Here is a 20,041-nt window from a genome sequence, read left to right as displayed (position 1 = left end):
ATATATCCCCCAGCCCCACTAGAGAGAGGCTGCAGCAGTCACTGCAGTGTAGTCCAAATTCCCCCTTCAATATGAACCATTCATGGTCCTCCGGGAGCAAAACAACATTTGAGTGTGTGTGCGAGCATCCATGCGTGTGAGCGTGTGCGCGAGCACGTATCTTAGAGGTTTGAATGCGTGTCATTTTGTGTAGGTGTGACACGACTTGATAAGTCCTAGTGAACCAATATCTTTTTCATTCGCACCATTTCTCCATAATATTGTGCCACCTAACGCTCAGCAATAGCCGTCCCAGTGTGGGTGGCAGTCCCATTGCTTGCTTAAACTGGCTTCCCTACCAGTCCCCCCCCCTTACGAAACCTAATTCCAAGGCCCTGCTGCAACAACAAAGCTCCATAGTCACAAAAACAATCCCCTGACTGTCACTCACCCTATAGACATTTTCAATGACTACCACTGCAGCGACGGTGCCCTTATTTTCCTCGTAAATTATACTGTGCAGTGGATTGATGGAACAAGAACAAATAGCACTGTTGTGTAGATGTAGCATACATCTCCCTGTGGGAGAAATGCTCACTAACAAGATGCTAGAAATACGCTTTTTGTGCATATGGAACATTTCTGGGATCTTTTATTTCAGCTCATGAAACATGGAACCAACACTTTACACGTTGCGTTTAAAAAAAAAGAAATTGTTCAGTATATTTGTGGGTATTTGTGTCTAAAGGTGTCGGTGTCCTTCCAGCCAAGGCTATTATCCCCACACCTGTTCAGACTGCTCCCCAGTGGCCAGCATCTCTAGGAGATAGGTCTATTTGTTTGTCACCGTGGCTTGTTGTGAGATTTTAAAGAAACCTAAGCAAGACACGTGACATACAGAATGTCCAAATCAGAGTGGAACAGGAACGTGAAACACAGATGAATGACCAGATTGGGCTGAGAATAAAAGACAGGTGTTTAACTGGTATTGGTTCTTCTCAGTCAAATAATTGAATTACTACATAAAAACAAACTGGCGAATTTGGAGAATCAAATAAGATTACTATAAATCCCCAAAATTCTAAAATGGGTCGACCAGATTTCAGAGATTTTGGTGTGATGAAACGGTAACTAGATGTTTGCAGAAAACAGCTGATAGTTTCATTTAATAGTGTTCCCTAATATCCTACAACTAGGATGGAGCTGATCTAGAGGTTTTAAATGTGATCAGATGGATTGAAGCTGGATTGGGCTATATGGAACTCCTTAATGGGGCTCTGTGTTATGACGGTAGAGGCCCATTTCTGATCAAATGTTTGGTGGTGCCACCGTGCTGCACAGCTGTGACATCAGTGGACCCGGAGTAGACTGGAGAAGAGGAGAGGAAAGAGAGACTAGAGCGTGTGACACGTGATGGATGTCGGTGCGCCCTGCTGAACCTGGCTAGCTTTACTTTGGCAGCCGCCTTGAAAGCCAAATATCCTCGATGACTAATGTCCTCTCTGCCACCCAAAACAAGCACCCTCTGATTCATGAATGTCAGCTAACCCTGAACTCGCATAGCCACTCCACAACAAATGCGCACCATGATGACACAAACTCCATACACAAACACACACACAACATATGGCATACACAAACACAATGACATCATACACACACACAATGACATCATACACAAACACAATGACATCATACACACACACAATGACATCATACACAAAAACAATGACATCATACACACACACATGCAGGTGCACATAAAATGGGGTTACACAGTTGAGTGTCAAATGTCATCCTTCGGACATTGCCGCCTGTTTTCTTTTCTAATACGGTGTCTTGTAGTTTTCGTAACGCTCATGTCTTGAGTTACAAATGTATTTTTTAACCATGTTTTGTTCCTCAAACTCTAAGTCTAACGTAACTACTGCTTTAGCTCAAAATGTTCCAGCTCGGTCTTCTGTCCTACCCACTGGGGTTTGCACTCACTTTTTCTTAGTTCTAATCAAGCTGCTCAGAATCGAGTTTCTCTTCCAGGGTGTAAATGAATGAATAACTCAGCAGCCAGTGAATCCTCTAAAGCGCAATGATGGTCGAAAGTTTATAGAACACTCCTGTCCTCTGATTGCCCCCCAGGTGTGTGTGTGTGTGTGTGTGTGTGTGTGTGTGTGTGTGTGTGTGTGTGTGTGTGTGTGTGTGTGTGTGTGTGTGTGTGTGTGTGTGATGAAAATTCCTTATCCTGACCCATATCAGTATTTGTCTACCTGTGAGAGTAGTACTGAGAGTGGCCGATAGAATCTACATGAACCAAATCCCCCCAGCAATAAGTTCTGAAGCATGCCGACGACTAATAGACATAGAGTTTCATGTGCCTTTATATATCCTTTCCATTTCATTTGAGGTTCACTACTTTTATCATACTGTTGAACTGTTGAATTTAAGATGGCGGTTAGTCTGCTTCCCACCCAAGATGTCCTACTCCCATCATGTGGATGTGGATGGTATTGCAATACAACAACAACAAAAAAAACTCCATCACAAGTTCATCACAAGTCCATCACAAGTCCACTCACCATCCAGAAGAGAGTTCCGCTGGCGAACTCGGCATAGTGCTCTATCGTGGACAGGACACTGAAGATGAGGCACACTAGGACCATGAGGAATCTGTGGAGGAAAGAAACAAACAGCACTCTTACTATCTATCTCATGACATACTGTCTCTAGAGCCCTGTGGTTTTCCTGACAACTGATCATGTACATAGTAGCTGTGCATAAGGCCACACACAATGTTATGTAAGGTGTTTGGTCCTTACATGGTCCTCTCTCTAAAGCTTCTAAACACTATTATAATGTTTTGAATCCTGTCTAGTGCAGAATTAGATCACTTTGTCGGATTTGTCTTAACATTTAACATTGTTTTACGTATTTGATCAATTGACCTTTTTATACTGTTTTGGCAGGCATTGTCAAGCAGAGTTCAAACCACCAGCAATAACTGGCGGTTAGACAGCAAGAATTGAGGATTCTGCACTTCTGTGTCTTACATTGTGGGAATGGGTGCTGTCCTCATTGAACGTCATTTTTGCCTGATGATTTTGATATCTGTTCATCCCGATCTATTACACCTCATGGTACAACAAGCATTATATTAACAGAGGAAAACACATTTCTTTCTTCAGTAGATACGACGGTGTGTGAAAGAACCACGTGACAAGATAAGAAATGCAAAGTGATTCAAACCAGACTTCTCTCTCTCTTTGGTTATCCTCATGAAAGATAATTACATTTCGAGAAACATATTAAGTTGTATTTATTGTTACATTATTTTGGTTAAATGAAAATAAGAAATAATTGAAATGACTTGGGGGTATTTTGACACTTTATTGAGAGTTGTGAAATGACAGAGGGGATACAGATTGGTGGGAGAAACAGATTGATAGGTTGGAGCGGGGAGTTGAACCTCAGTCTTCGGTGGGGAGAGTGTCTAAGCCGGGTGAGTTAGCACTAGAGCACGGCCTCTGCACGACTTGCATTTATTTTTATTAAGTATATGTTGGTTATGGGTGCGCTGGTTTCCATGCCCGCCAAAGCGTCGGGCGGGGCTTGGTCTTTACCGGCCTTGGAAAATCCCTTTGAGCCGGTGGAGGGGGCTTCACCCTACTGGCAGGTAGGGGCGGGTGGGGGCGAGCACACCCACTGATGGGAGTTGTTTGTTTTAATAAAAAAATGATATAGAATAATAATAATACAAATAAGTATTTGTTATTGTTTTTTTTTGTCCATGTCAATTCACCCCAGAATAATTTCTTACGGTGTGGCTGTGCGGTTGAGTGGGTGAAATTCCACCGAAATGTACCATTTTACTGCCCCTCCTGTTTCTAATCCGTCTAAATAAAGCATTGAAAAATAAAGCTGGTATTCCACAAAAAAATTCTCCATGTGGCCCTTATCATAAATCACTATTTAGGCTATAAACCATTTGCATTTCTAAACCGTTGATTGTATGAGAAACATTGGTTTTGTGTTTTGTGCTGCCTTTTACATGTACTGAATCCCCAAAAAGTGTTTTCATAACGCTCTTAAAAACACCAATATTCAGGTTGAAGAACCACTTTTGGGTGTTTCAGAGTACTTTATTTATATTTTCAATACACATTCTGTGTATTCAAACACTTACATTGGGTTTACATTCAAAACACTCTCCAAACACCAGATCAAAGTTCAGGTGCACAACCTTTTCATGGTTTTAATTACACAGCCACGGTTCTTTTAGACTTCCTGCTTGTATAGTGTACAGTAATACCCTCTCAGAGATGGTGTTGAATAGGGGACGCATAGTACTGACTGTACTGTAAGCAGTAGGTGTTGAAACCCCATCCAGTGTGGCTGACCGTGGGAGGGGTGAAGTGAGATTTGTGTTCTGTGAGAAACATACACACCAGGTTTTCCAGGAGGATTCTCCTCACACTCTGTGACACATGGGCCAGATGGGGGAATGATTTCCCTCCACCTGGATTAACAGCTGTCACACACATAAACACACACACGTGCGATGATAATGTTCCATGTGCTTCGTGTGAGTGAGAGTGAGAGTGAGAGAGAGAACACGACTGTAGTTACATCACATCCCAGATGTAGATTGTACTCACTTGTCTTACGGGACTTACGCGAGTTGACTACTAGACTGAGAAAGACAAATTAAAGCCCAGAACCTCCTCAAAAGAACAATAACACACTCTATAGGACTCAGCTGATCCAGCTACAACAGGCCTGCCTGAGAGATGGTAAGGGATAGCAAGACAAACCCAAACAATAACAGACAATGATTGAGTTAGTTTCCATTCAAAAGCAAACTGACATCTAAAATTTGCCTAAACATCTATTGTACAGCTGCCATTAAGAGTTTACTGAAAATGAAAATTGGGAACACTTATTTCACCGCAAATCATTCAACGCCGCTAGAGGGGCTAAAACAGGAGTAGACAGAGAGGTAACATCAGTAGGACAGTAGGAAGCCCCCCTCCCTGGGCTGAAGGCAGGATTAGTGGGGTGAAATGGTGGGAGAGGGTCTGAATTAGTACCACTATACTCTACTGCAGTCCCATTCAGACTCACGCAATCTCAGTTTAACACAACCAGCCTGTAAACCTAGAGAACTGTCACTACGGTTTGCCTGTTGTCTTGACACATGCCTGACTACAACTCTCTCGTTGGACTCTAAAGCCACAGCTGTCTCAAGACATTTAACCCACTGAAATGCACAAAATCTATGGTCGACAACGGGTCAAATCCATCTCAAAGGACCATGACAAAGAACTGGAGAAGGTTTTTCCACAGATTAGTTGTTGTAGTATGAAAACAAATTGGAACAAGATCACACGTCCTTAGCATTATAAGGTTCTATCTGTAAAAAGATGCTTCTGAGATAAATGGCTTTAAAGTTCTGAACCCTAATAGGGTTGAATGGTGAGAGCAATTTTAATCTTGTATTCTTTTTAACTTAACAACATGAATTGGGGTATTTTAGAGTACTACAGTGTATAGGTAGAGAACAGGAACAGAACACGGTTATGTCAAAAACTAAATTGTGGACAAAAAAAATGCAGACAACCTTATAATTCCAAGCTCTCGATCAGAGAGAGAGAGAGAAGGACTGACAAATGCTCATTTGTATAAAGGCAATGCTGAATTCCCTGCTGAATTGTAGCTACTGTAAATCCTCGATGAACTGAACAGATGTCCATACAAAACATGGAAGTGGCGTTCCAGTATTTAGGCTATGAGGGATATCACCAAACATGTACGGCTCCAACATTTAGGCCTACTCATGTTGGGATTAATAAAACACACATCACACATCATGAAAAGAGAATATAGCATTTCTGTCATCTGAAAATCCCTGTCCTTAGTAGGAGTATATTGTGAACAATATCACTGCAGTGGTTTCATCTGCCGACGTATTTTGATTCAATTTGAGCATTTTCTCACATCTGGGGAAGAAGTGAAGAAATTGGAGGGGGCAGTTAAACTCAAATTACATGTAATCCCTTAATCCTCTCTCTTGTCATAACAAGGGAGTTCCTTAACTGGATTTTTAGTCATGAAAAATATGATGACATTGTTGGCTAGGTTATACGCAAGTGTCCAATTCCCCGGAGAAAATTATGTTACGTAGCAGTGTGAAATACTGCCTCTATTTTTGCTTGTTTCCTCACTCTGATTCCCCCCAGAATAGTTGTACTGCAGAATACAGTGTGGCATTTCCCGTTGTGTAGTTATACCTGTAAGAGTATCAATACCACACAAATAAAGACATCATCTGACCGGCCAGTCAAAGCTAGCCTGGGTGCTAAGTCTGTTTTTTGCTCTCTTACCAACTCCTTATGGGAATTGCCATGCCAAACATTGTAATTTGGGCTGACAATGACATTGAAGTAGGCAAAGGGACAAACCGAGCTGGGACCAGGCTAAAGTTAAAGCTTTTGGAAGAACAAAATGAAGGTAGCTAGTAAAGTTCTAATTTGAGAGGACTGAAGCACACGGAAGACGGAACGACCAATCCCTGACCCCAGCAATATCAATAACACTTATCCACTGGAGCCAAATATGTATTTCCAAACCTCTGAGTGGTGTCTGGTAACAGCATAAATGCAGAGTATGATATATGAAGTACTACACAGAGTAAAACCAGACTTCAAGCTCTGCGTGTATCCAGAGTTCATACACTCTAAAATTACTCATGCCTAGGTACAAAAACAGAAGATCCTAAGACGGAGCAAAAACAGAGGACAAATCCTCCTGAACAGGGTCCCATGCCAAAAACAAAACAGTCGCAATTACATAAGACAAACTGCAGAGTCCTATTTTAATCAAACTCCAATTGAAAAAAAGCATCTTTGAGTTCCAAAAAAAGCAGTATAAACTACCATGTGTGAGTATTTGTTTTTCATGATTTACATGTTTTAAATGCACACACTGTAGCCTTCCGTGATTGTTGTATAACGAAAAGTGCATTATAAGTGTACCAATATGAGTAGCAGCTAGCAAAACTAAGGTACTCTCTATTCCTCCTACAGTAATATGCTGAAGGACCTTAACCCTCTCTGTGTGTATTCTGAAGCCCCTGGAGGTGTTAACGTCACGACAAACCAGGTCACAATCATTAGAGAACCTGATTGGAAGGACAAAACCCCTGGGATCTGCTGGTGGTTGATCCAGAATTATTACAGTAACTGCATATCCCCCAGCCCCACTAGAGAGAGCAGTCAGCAGTCACTGCAGTGTAGTCCAAATCCCCCCTTCAATATGAACCATTCATGGTCCCCCGGGAGAAAAAACAACATTTGTGTGTGTGTGTGTGTTCTTGTTGACAAGTGTCAGACACGGAGACCCCAGTGTAAGGTCACACTGGTCCTACAGCCGAGCTGAATGAAAAAGCTAGGTGGTCTGTCATAATCAGTGTTTCAGTCAGTCGAGCCATTTGGCCAAAGCTTATCACTGTCCATCTAGGGAAATCCATCAATGGCTATCTCCCTGGGAAATGAAAACGTATTCCAAATGAGGATTTCTGAATCAAAGTCTCACATTATGAATCAGCTCCTGTAATGGCAAATATACTGCGATATAAGAAGATAACGCAAGATATGTTCAAAATGTCTGTGTCCTCATGGAACCTCATGTGTCCTCAGTTGCTTTAGGGCCCTGGTGCGAACACATAACGTGTATAGACCCACTGTAAGAAGAAGTAACAGGTTATAATGTGAAAGTTCCAAATCGACCAAAGACCATGACCAAGTCAAGGGTAAAACCTGATGGTAGTAACCAATAGCCTCCACTTGAGTGCATCATGAGTGGAGTGAGTGGAGCACTTTGGACTGTGGCTGTCCTCGCTCATCACCAGGCAATTCAGCACAAGATTACTTATTCATGTTTACTGTTTCCAAGTAGAATGATCTGGTGGAAACATTTGCACTAGTTTCTAACGCCACTTCAATTGACTAGACAGCTCAATATCAGAGATCTTTCCAGATGTGACCATACAGTATAATTTCAAAATAACCTAGTTGGCCTGGCACTTGATTCAAAATTAGTTTGGGTATACTATTGTAAAGATAGTGAAAGGCTACTCAATAAAGGCTACTTGTAATTTACGAGTTATTACTCAACTGCGACAACGTTCTCCTGAATATGGGGGTGTGTTTGACTTAACAGACCTCAGATTCAAACCTGCAAGATGACTATGAAATAGACATGCCTCTTCTGATCATAACATCTGACCAGGCTGTGGGGACGTGCTGAGAGGCAGGAGGACCTCGACCTACGTTGGATTTTGGCTGGATTATACTTGCAATACAGTAGATATAAACTCAGCAAAAAAATGAAACGTCCCTTTCTCAGGACCCTGTCTTTCAAAGATAATTAGTAAAAATCCAAATAACTTCACAGATCTTCATTGTAAAGGGTTTAAACACTGTTTCCCATGCTTGTTCAATGAACCATAAACAATTCATGAACATGCACCTGTGGAACGGTCGTTAAGACACTAACATCTTACAGACGGTAGGCAATTAAGGCCACAGTTATGAAAACTTAGGACACAATTCCTGACATTTAATCCTTGTAAAAATGCCCTGTTTAAGGTCAGTTAGGATCACCACTTTATTTTAAGAATGTGAAATGTCAGAATAATAGTCTGTCTGGTCATCAGACCAGAGGACATTTCTCCAAAAAAGTATGATCTTTGTCCCCATGTGCAGTTGCAAACCGTAGTCTGTCTTTTTTATGGAGGTTTTGGAGCAGCGGCTTCTTCCTTGCTGAGCGGCCTTTCAGGTTATGACGATATAGGACTCATTTTACTGTGGATATAGATACTTTTGTACCTGTTTCCTCCAGCATCTTCACAAGGTCCTTTGCTGTTGTTCTGGGATTGATTTGTGCTTTTTGCACCAAAGTACGTTAATCTCTAGGAGACAGAATGTGTCTCCTTCCTGAGCGGTATGACGGCTCCGTGGTCCCATGGTGTTTATAATTGCGTACTATTGTTTGTACAGATGAACGTGGTACCTTCAAGCGTTTGGAAATTGCTCCCAAGGACGAACCAGTACCATTTTATTTCTGAAATCTTGGCTGATTTCTTTTGATTTTCCCATGATGTCAGGCAAAGAGGCACTGAGTTTGAAGGTAGGCCTTGAAATACATCCACAGGTACACCTCCAATTGACTCAAATGATGGCAATTAGCCTATCAGAAGCTTCTAAAGCAATGACATCATTTTCTGGAATTTTCCAAGCTGTTTAAAGGCACAGTCAACATAGTGTTTGTAAACTTCTGACCCACTGGAATTGTGATACAGTGAATTATAAGTGAAATAATCTGTCTGTAAACAACTGTTGGAAAAATTACTTGTGTCATTCACAAAGTAGATGTCCTAACCGACTTGCCAAAACTATAGTTTGTTAACAAGAAATTTGTGGAGTGGTTGAAAAACGAGTTTTAATGACTCCAACCTAAGTGTATGTAAACTTCCGACTTCAACTGTATATTCTACTCACACCCTTTGTTTGTATTGCATATTTAAATAATTTTTACCTGAATTCCTTACCACCTCACTAAATTTGTCACTAATTAAACATAGTGAACAAGTTACAGTAAAATGAGAACCATGCAGTAGTGATAATTTGGATTAATATTCTTTTACATGTTCATTGTATTTATTAAAATTGTATACCAAATTAACAAAATAGTAAAAACATGATTTTTTACCTGATTTTCAAAACCTTGACATTTAATTTAGAGAAATAGCATCTCTATTTTTCTCTGTAAAATGTTTAATGTTGATTATATGAATCTGAAACTTATTGACTGTTTGAATTACTTATGCATCTAATTAATTATTGTTTGATGTTTAAATGATCACTTTACCTATCTTTACTTTAGCAAAATATTAGGCGTTTTGGTGTCAAGTGTCAATCATAGAGATACATAGAGGACTTGATGGAAATAATTTGTTTTGGTACAAACATTGCCATTGAGGGCTTCCAACATTTAAAAGTAGTCAACTGGGTGGGGATTCCTATGGGTTGGGAGTGATCAGCCAATGATCAGAGAACATTGTCTTCTTCACATTTGGTGGCCTATGGTTTGTAAACCAAAGACTATGGTAATATCCAGGCGCCAAGACCAACATTTACACTAGGACATTGGTCGCAAGATCCAGACCCAGATCCAGACCCAGATCCAGAGAGTTGAGACCATGACAAGTTAAAGACTGAATCTATTCCTGAAGTGTTCACTACCCACATGTTGGTCCTCTGTAGCTCAGTTGGTAAAGCATGGTGTATGTTACTCTAAATGGGAGATAGCAAGGGAAGTGCCATTGAGGCTATCACAGACTCCATAATGGCATAGATACAAAGACCTCTATATATCTTTATGGTGTCAAATGTTTCGTTTGTGACCATTTCGGTTTGGACACTTTTGACTTATTTTGGACTTTAAAGAATCCCCATAGCTAACATATTGCTGGCAATATTTCATTGGGACATAAATTATGTTCATCCCAGTAAACATATATTTTAGTCCCAAAAACATGTGTTTACATATTTCTTGATATATAAGATGTTCGGTAGTGAAACTTCTAAAAATACATTCAGATTTAGCAACTTGCTCACAAAGTTTTCTCCTATATGTTTGCAGACAGACTACTCCACCATGTGGCCATGCTGGAGAAGGGTGCAATCTCATCACCTGGTGATATTTGTAGGGGTATGGCTTTAGGAACGTTCATTCTACACTGTTATAAAGTGTGTGTTTCAAATCAAAACAAATGTTATTTGTCACATGCGCCAAATACAACAGGTTACAATGAAATGCTTACTTACAAGGCCTTAACTAACAACTCAGTTTTAAGAAAATAGAGTTCAGAAAATGTTACTAAATAAATTAAGGTAAAAAATAAAATAACAATAACGAGGCTATATACATGGTGTACCGGTACTGAGTCAATGTGCGGGGTTACAGGTTAGTCGAGGTAACTTGTACATGTAGGTAGGGGTAAACTGACTATGCATAGATAATAAACAAGTAGCAGCAGTGTAAAAACAAAGGGGGGGTTTCAATGTAAATAGTCCAGGTGGCCATTTGATTAATTGTTCAGCAGGCTTGGAGGTAGAAGCTGTTAAGGAGCCTTTTGGACCTAGACGTGGTGCTCCGATACCGCTTGCAGTGCGGTAGCAGAGAGAGTAGTCTATGACTTGGGTGACTGGAGTCTTTGATAATTTTATGGGCCATACACCGCCTAGTATATCGGTCCTTGATGACAGGAAGCTTGGCCCCAGTGATGTACTGGGCCATACGCACTACCCTCTGTAGCGCTTTAGGATCAGATGCCGAGCAGTTGCCATACCAGGCGGTGATGCAACCAGTTAGGACACTCTCGATGGTGCAGCTGTATAACTTTAAGGATCTGGGGACCCATGCCAAATATTTTCAGTCTCCTGAGGGGGAAAAAGGCGTTATCGTACCCTCTTAATGACTGTCTTGGTGTGTTTGGACCATGATAGTTTGTTGGTGATGTGGACACCAAGGAACTTGAAACTCTTGACCCGCTCCAGTACAGCCCTGTCGATGTGAATGGGGGCATATTAGATGAGCTCCATTGTCTTGCTCACGTTGAGGGAGAGGTTGTTGTCCTGGCACCACACTGGCAGGTCTCTGACCTCCTCCCTATAGGCTCTCATCATTGTCGATGATCACTCCTAACACTCACTGTTGTGTCGTCAGCAAACTTAATGATGGTGTTGGAGTCGTGCTTGGCCACGCAGTCGTGGGTGAACAGGGAGTACAGGAGGGGACTATGCATGCACCCCTGAGGGGCCTCAGTGTTGAAGATCAGCATGGCAGATGTATTGTTACCTACCCTTACCACCTGGGGGTGGCCCATCAGGAAGTCCAGGATCCAGTTGCAGAGGGAGGTGTTTAGTCCCACGGCCCTTAGCTTAGTGATGAGCTTCGTGGGCACTATGGTGTTGAACGCTGAACTGTAGTCAATGAAAAGCATTTTCACATAGGTGTTATTTTTGTCTATGTAGGAAAGGGCAGTGTGGAGTGTGATTGAGGTTGCATCATCTATGCATCTGTTGGGGCGGTATGTAAATTGGAGTGGGTCTAGGGTTTCTGGGATTATGGTGTTGATGTGAGCCATGAACAGCCTTTCAAAGTGCTATGGGCGGTAGTCATTTAGCTAGGTTACCTTCGCTTTCCTAGGCCCAGGGACTATGGTGGTCTGCTTGAAACATGTAGGTATTACAGACTCGGTCAGGGAGAGGTTGAAAATGTCAGTGAAAACACTTGCCAGTTGGTCCGCGCATGCTCTGAGTATATGTCCTGGTAATCCATCTGGCTCCGCGGCCTTGTGAATGTTGACCTGGATAAAGGTCTTGCTCACATCGGCTACGGAGAGAGTGATCACACAGTCATCCGGGACAGCTGGTGCTCTCATGCATGCTTCAGTGTTGCTTGCCTCAAAGCAAGCATAAAAGGCATTTAGCCTGTCTGGTAGGCTCGCGTCACAGGGCAGCTCGCGACTGGGTTTCCCTTTGCAGTCCGTAAGTAACATTAAAAGTGGAGACAGCATTTTTTTGAGAAAGATGTTTAAAAATAAACAAAACTACTAATAAGATCAGTATCTTTCAATGTAATAATATAACTCAAGATGTTCTATTGAAATAATTGTGTTTAAAAAATGGCTTTATTTTCAAATATGAAGTTTAGGATAGCCACGTACATGGAAATAGGTTTATAGTGCCTCCTGCGTGGCGCAGCGGTTGGAGAGGGTTTGGCCGGGCGGGGCTTTACTTGGGAGACTGCAGTCGTCAGTTGAACAGTGTTTCATCCGACACATTGGCTTCCGGGTTATGCAAGCGGGTGTTAAGAAGCGCGGCTTGGTGGGTCATGTTTCAGAGGATGCATGACTCGACCTTCACCTCTCCAGGGCCTTTTGGGGAGTTGCAGCGCTGAGACAAGATCGTTCTCAAATATGATATTCTAAAAAAATATATAGGTTCATTATATTTTCTACATAGTTTAGATGTGGTTTTAGTCGTTTAAGTTAACACTGAAAGTGTTTCTCCATCTCTAAAATGTTTTTTATTTTTATTATTTTAGGCGAACCTGCCAAAGACGTTTAATGGCATAAAAAGCTCTGAATATGTTTGTTATTGCCTTGGATTTAAATAAAACACATCATGACATAAATAAATGTCCTACATTTGGAGACTTAACTGTTTTTCTGGGGAAAGTAATTTACATCACTTCTGTTGAATCACCCATACAGTACAACGTAGCATCCACAGCAACAAAACCTAATCATCTGCTGTTTGTGGTTGTATCAGTCGTGTATGGTAGATTATTCCCTGAAGATGCACTTCCTTCAGAAATAAAATCAGTTACTAGTCTAGTCAGTCCAGTGCCATTGATGATCTGAAGAGAGAGTGAGAAGCTTGGCAAGCCACGGATCAAAGGAGCCTGTGGTTTTAGGGGCTGAGTGAGGCTGTGGTAACACATGCCTTATCTCCTGTGTAAGATAATGTAATGTGAAAGACTGAGTTCTACTGGATCCTTATTCACCAGAGAGACATATTCATCAGAGATCCAACGTGTCTGGTCTGTTCTATGTTGAGCCTGAAGTGCCTGCTGACTACACTGCATGACATTGCATAAGTTCCTTTATTGACACCTGCCCCAGTACGCTGTGGGTAACCAGAGGGATTTATTCTCTACTGGACTATGTGAGTGTGTGTGTGTGTGTGTGTGTGTGTGTGTGTGTGTGTGTGTGTGTGTGTGTGTGTGTGTGTGTGTGTGTGTGTGTGTGTGTCAGAGAGAGACAGAGAGTGTGTACGCATGGCTTTGTGCCCGTCATTTTGTGTGGACCTGTGAGTCTATGTCCGTGTGTGGCCCAGGGACGGATGTAATTGCCGTGAGTTGAGTCTGTTTCTCCTCCATCTCTGGCTGAGGCATTGAAGTACGTAGTCCCCAGCGGGACACTGTCCCTGGCCTGGCTCTGGCTTTGACCTCAGCCAGATAAGAGGAGTGACGGATAGGGCTGGAAACGCTGGCAGCCGGGCACACAACCACTCAACCCTCTCTGCCTATCTATCTGTGTCATCGTAATGAAGAGCAGGCCACTTAGCCCGTCATGGCTGCTGCACACAGCCCTTGATGTAGCCTTCCTTTCTCTCCTCTCACGTCTCTCCTGGATGGCCTGATATAGAAGAGCAGAGTGGAGCAGAGCGGAGAGGAGGCCCAGCAGAATCATTAATACCCATTGACAAGTAAGGGTTACTTAAAGGAGCGTCAGCGAGGATGAATCAGAATCAGGGTTTAATTTTGTACGAGTCCAGGGGTTCTCGGGTTCTCTCTGTGTGAGTGGGGAACATTATAGCCTCAATTACTGCTGGGGAAGATTATCATCAGAGATGCCAGGCCACACACACACACACAACAAACAGAGAGGGGAGGAAAACAAGAGCTGGACGACTCAACGGCGTTTCCATTTACATGGTCATGCCGAGTCACTTATTGAGTCGACCATTCATTCCCCATCCTCATACCATGAAATATCCTGGGATTATGGAATGAAACATGCATCATAGATTTCTATAGCTACAGTACATATTGTATACATTGTTGCAACCGCTTTACCTCAATGTACAGTTGCTATATCCATATTTGGACTTACATATGAATGATATACACTACCGATATACACTTACTCATTCAAGAGTTTCTTTATTTTTCCTATTTTATACATTGTAGAATAATAGTGAAGCCATCAACATGAAATAACACATATGGAATCACGTAGTAACAAAAAAGAGTTACACAAATCCAAATATATTCTATATTTGAAATTCTTCAAATAGCCACCCTTTGCCTTGATGACAGCGTTGCACACTCTTAGCATTCCCTCAACCAGCTGTGGTTTTAGGGGCTGAGTGAGGCTGTGGTAAGGGACATATTTTGCAAAAATTTAGCTTTTTTGTTGTTGTTGTAGTTTAAGCAAATTTTGCACACTTGGGGCATAGAGGCTTTTTGTTGTTCCAACTTTAAAGCAAAAATCCTGCTTATTGTACACATTTTGCCATGAGGCAGAGAAACATCATTTCAGATTTAAATCTTGAATTAAAGTGCATTTATGTGCCAACATTTTTTTATACAAGAAGTATGGAGTTAAATGTATAATTGGTGGAGGACTGTGGATACCAATATCCCCGTGAGCCTCCCAGACCCATGCTGCCCAGGGTTAAGAACATACAGGGCTGATTTGTTGACCGGTAGGTAAGAAAAGAGAGCAGTCGAACAAGAACAGAGGTGTGGGTGACAGGATCGTGTTGACCTCCTCCTGCCTGCTCTGTGGTCTCATGGAGAAATAATCAGAGAAGCCAGGCCACAGTGACAGACAACCTCTCCTTTAGTTACTGGGAACCAGAACATAATCCTTACAGCCATTACAATAACTGTAAGTAGTGATTTACACTCGTACCTGTATATGGGTTGAAAATTGCATATTTGGGAACTGATAAACGCCTAAACTGGAACGTAGTGGCTGTACAGTAACATGCTCTGCTCTGCGCTTCACAGCTCTGTATGAGTTTTGACTGACAGCCGTTCTGAACTTCGGAAGAAGTTGTCCCCCATCCCTCCTGACATATTTGGCAACTCTTGAAAATGTTTTGTTGTCTGAGTGACGGAAATGCTGTAAATTAAGATGTATTTTCAAAGATAATAAATAGTTTTGATGTCATACAAGCAAGCCAAACACGCATTTAACATTTCCATATTATAAAACTTGTGTCATATACTGATATATGATCACCGTATTTTATATAGTTACAAGATGACATGGTGTCATACCCTGGGTTGTTCTGAACAGAGTGAGCCTGTGTTTGTCTATTGTGCAGAACATTTGCCAAAGCACATGCACCTAAATGCACTCAGGACCACTTTCTATGCGCACCAAAATAATAATCAGTTGTGCTGAATTGCATTGTAAAAGACTAAAACTGTAATATCATATACAGTGGGGCAAAAAAAGTATTTAGTCAGCCACCAATTGTGCAAGTTCTCCCACTTAAAAAGATGAGAGAGGCCTGTAATTTTATTCATAGGTACACTTCAACTATGTCAGACAAAATGAGAAGAAAAAAATCCAGAAAATCACATTGTAGGATTTTTAATGAATTTATTTGCAAATTTTGGTGGAAAATAACTATTTGGTCACCTACAAACAAGCTAGATTTCTGTCTCTCACAGACCTGTAACTTCTTCTCTAAGAGGCTCCTCTGTCCTCCACTCGTTACCTGTATTAATGGCACCTGTTTGAACTTGTTATCAGTATAAAATACACCTGTCCACAACCTCAAACAGTCACACTCCAAACTCCACTATGGCCAAGACCAAAGAGCTGTCAAAGGACACCAGAAACAAAATTGTAGACCTGCACCAGGCTGGGAAGACTGAATCTACAATAGGTAAGCAGCTTGGTTTGAAGAAATCAACTGTGGGAGCAATTATTAGGAAATGGAAGACATACAAGACCACTGATAATCTCCCTCGATCTGGGGCTCCACGCAAGATCTCACCCCGTGGGGTCAAAATGATTACAAGAACGGTGAGCAAAAATCCCAGAACCACACGGGGGGACCTAGTGAATGACCTGCAGAGAGCTGGGACCAAAGTAATAAAGCCTACCATCAGTAACACACTACGCCGCCAGGGACTCAAATCCTGCAGTGCCAGACGTGTCCCCCTGCTTAAGCCAGTACATGTCAAGGCCCGTCTGAAGTTTGCTAGAGAGCATTTGGATGATCCAGAAGAAGATTGGGAGAATGTCATATGGTCAGATGAAACCAAAACATAACTTTTTGGTAAAAACTCAACTCGTCGTGTTTGGAGGACAAAGAATGCTGAGTTGCTCCAAAGAACACCATACCTACTGTGAAGCATGGGGGTGGAAACATCATGCTTTGGGGCTGTTTGTCTGCAAAGGGACCAGGACGACTGATCCGTGTAAAGGAAAGAATGAATGGGGCCATGTATCGTGAGATTGAGTGAAAACCTCCTTCCATCAGCAAGGGCATTGAAGATGAAACGTGGCTGGGTCTTTCAGCATGACAATGATCCCAAACACACCGCCCGGGCAACGAAGGAGTGGCTTCGTAAGAAGCATTTCAAGGTCCTGGAGTGGCCTAGCCAGTATCCAGATCTCAACCCCATAGAAAATCTTTGGAGGGAGTTGAAAGTCTGTGTTGCCCAGCAACAGCCCCAAAACATCACTGCTCTAGAGGAGATCTGCATGGAGGAATGAGCCAAAATACCAGCAACAGTGTGTGAAAACCTTGTGAAGACTTACAGAAACGTTTGACCTCTGTCATTGCCAACAAAGGGTATATAACAAAGTATTGAGATAAACTTTTGTTATTGACCAAATACTTATTTTCCACCATAATTTGCCATTTTTAAATTCATTAAAAATCCTACAATGTGATTTTCTGGATTTTTTTTCTCATTTTGTCTGTCATATTTTAAGTGTACCTATGATGAAAATTACAGGCCTCTCTCATCTTTTTAAGTGGGAGAACTTGCACAATTGGTGGCTGACTAAATACTTTTTTGCCCCACTGTAACTTAGCTAGCCATGTTAACAATAGAACAAGCTTTCAAATGATGTCCATCTGACTCAGATTGCGATTTCTGATGGAACAACAGTCATATTGTGATGGTGTTTGTGTTCCAAATAAAACTACAAGTGCGCTTGATCTAGTTCCTAGACGGCACAGTTAGGAGACCTCAAAAAAAGCACCTTAAGTTTGAGGACTATTCTTTAAGTCATAAAAGTGCATTGAAATGACTTAGGAACTGTGCACACTTTGGAGAGGTGTGTGGCCACTTGGAGACACTTGGAGACACCAGTTAGTCCTCAAAGTCTTGTCATTTTTTGTTTTAATGTTGCACCTACCCCACATTTTCCAGGAATATTCTCATCATGTTACTGAATGTATCCAGAGTATTTTCAGATTTCGTTATCAACAAATGCAGAGGAAAACACAGTAAATGTTAAATGTTTGGACTCTGTGTTGTGTCCTCGCCTTTGGCCTAATAATGGCATTTTCCAAATCCACTGTTATTTCTGGGGGAGATATATTTTTAGGGAACATTTGAAAGCCACTAATTCTGAATATTTCTAAATCAAAAATGTTAATGTCAGTAATAAGTATATATGTCATGTTATATTCACAAAATAATGTCATCTAGGGAAGCAGTCTAGCCTTTTAGCTACCGGTATGTTGAAGTGACCAGTAGAGGGTGAAAAGGCAGAGGTACTCACACCAAGAAGTGGTAGAGGAAGCATCTCAATCCAGTGGGTCTCTCTAGGAAGTTGTAGACATCCCCCTGCATGCTAGTCTTCGTAATGTAGGGGCTCTGGAAGTGCTTGGAGGAGAGCAGCCGGCTAGCTGGAGGGTGAGGAGGAGGGTTAGGGCCGCAGGTAGAGGGCCGGCTGTCGATCTGCAGCGCTGGGTCTTTTGTGTCCGTCTGCAGGCTGCAGGGAATGTCTGATCCATTATTCACCGCTGTGGGGTCCAGTTCCAGTGAAACAGGAGAGAAGCATGTACTGCCAGCAGCAGCAGCACTGTCCATGATGCCCAGGTCCGGGTTGGTGAGGCTGGTGGTGTCATGACCTTTTGGCTCTAAGGTTTTGGATCCTCCACCACTACCATCGCAGTCTCTGTGCACGCGGTTCAGCAGCTGGAAGGGACTACCCCGCTTCTCACCCATACTGCCAAAGAGAACGGTCCTGATCAGAGGAAGAGGAGGCTGGGTCAAAGCTCCGACCTGAGGTCCAGGTGGGAGGAGATAAACAGCTAACAACAAGGCACGTCCACCCCAGAGGTCTAAGCACTCTGTGTTAGGCTACATGTGTGACCAGACCTGCAGTAGAGAAGATGCTGACATCAGAGCGGTTAGATCTAATGGTCAGGGTGATCACAGTGACAATTGAACCCTGTAACTAGTACATTCACTAACCCCGGTCCTGAGACTGTTGGCACTTTGCAGGCTTTGGTTCCACTTAAACCCTTAACACCAACTAATGAAACAATCATCAAGACCTGGATTAGATGAAACAGGGTGTTAGTGCTGCACTGAAACAAAAGCAGTCAGTCACACCCTGTAGCTCTCCAGGACCAGGGTTGCTGACCAGAGTAGGGTAACAAGTGTTACCTTTCAGCCTACCACCAAAAATACTAGTTTCGGACTGCTTTAGTGACCATAATCTGTTCATCACATTTCAGACACGGGACGGTTTCCTTAAGAAAAATATATTGACCTCTACTAGTTAGTGCACTTTACTTTTCTGTTGGATGATGCTAGAGAAGGAGAGGAAGTAAAAGGGGGTAGAGGAGCTTGGACATGATTGACTATGCCTAAGAGATGACATCTCTTACCTTGTATTCATCCTACATAGGCGTCGTTGCTTTTTGTAATTTACAATGGGAAACCAGACATTAACACTTCCAAGTCAATCTTAGAATGTTCTTTTCTTGTCCAAAGGGCAGTGAAGTCAACCTATCTTTTTTATTTTTTATTATTTTATTTCACTTTTATTTATTAACCAGGTAGGCTAGTTGAGAACAAGTTCTCATTTACAACTGCGACCTGGCCAAGATAAAGCATAGTAGTGTGAACAGACAACAACACAGAGTTACACATGGAGTAAACAATAAACAAGTCAATAACACAGTAGAAAAAAAAGGGGGGGGGAAAGAGTCTATATACATTGTGTGCAAAAGGCATGAGGAGGTAGGCGAATAATTACAATTTAGCAGATTAACACTGGAGTGATAAATGATAAGATGGTCATGTGCAGGTAGAGATACTGGTGTCCAAAATTGCAGAAAAGTAAATAAATAAAAACAGTCTGGGGATGAGGTAGGTAAATTGGGTGGGCTATTTACGGATGGACTATGTACAGCTGCAGCGATCGGTTAGCTGCTCAGATAGCAGA

At 42.0% G+C, this 20,041-nt stretch overlaps 1 protein-coding gene across 2 annotated transcripts in view; it reads right to left on the bottom strand.

The window, feature by feature from the left end:
* Positions 1 to 18,960, bottom strand: part of kcnq1.2 (potassium voltage-gated channel, KQT-like subfamily, member 1.2) — a 247,892-nt gene extending 228,932 nt beyond the window's left edge. For both annotated transcript variants that reach the window (XM_029668380.2, XM_065022648.1), the window contains exons 1-2: positions 18,365 to 18,960; positions 2,553 to 2,643 (exon numbers count right to left, since the gene is read on the bottom strand). In XM_029668380.2, coding sequence (XP_029524240.1) covers positions 2,553 to 2,643; positions 18,365 to 18,813 — 540 coding nt within the window. In that variant the 5' untranslated portion in view covers positions 18,814 to 18,960. The remainder of the gene's footprint in view (positions 1 to 2,552; positions 2,644 to 18,364) is intronic.
* Between the last annotated feature and the right edge of the window lie 1,081 nt (positions 18,961 to 20,041).

The sequence above is a fragment of the Oncorhynchus nerka genome, linkage group LG9a (genome assembly GCF_034236695.1).
Source record: "Oncorhynchus nerka isolate Pitt River linkage group LG9a, Oner_Uvic_2.0, whole genome shotgun sequence".
Lineage (NCBI taxonomy): Eukaryota > Metazoa > Chordata > Actinopteri > Salmoniformes > Salmonidae > Oncorhynchus > Oncorhynchus nerka.
The sequence above is the reverse complement of the archived record's forward strand: the minus strand, read 5'-3'. Positions and strand labels throughout refer to the sequence as shown.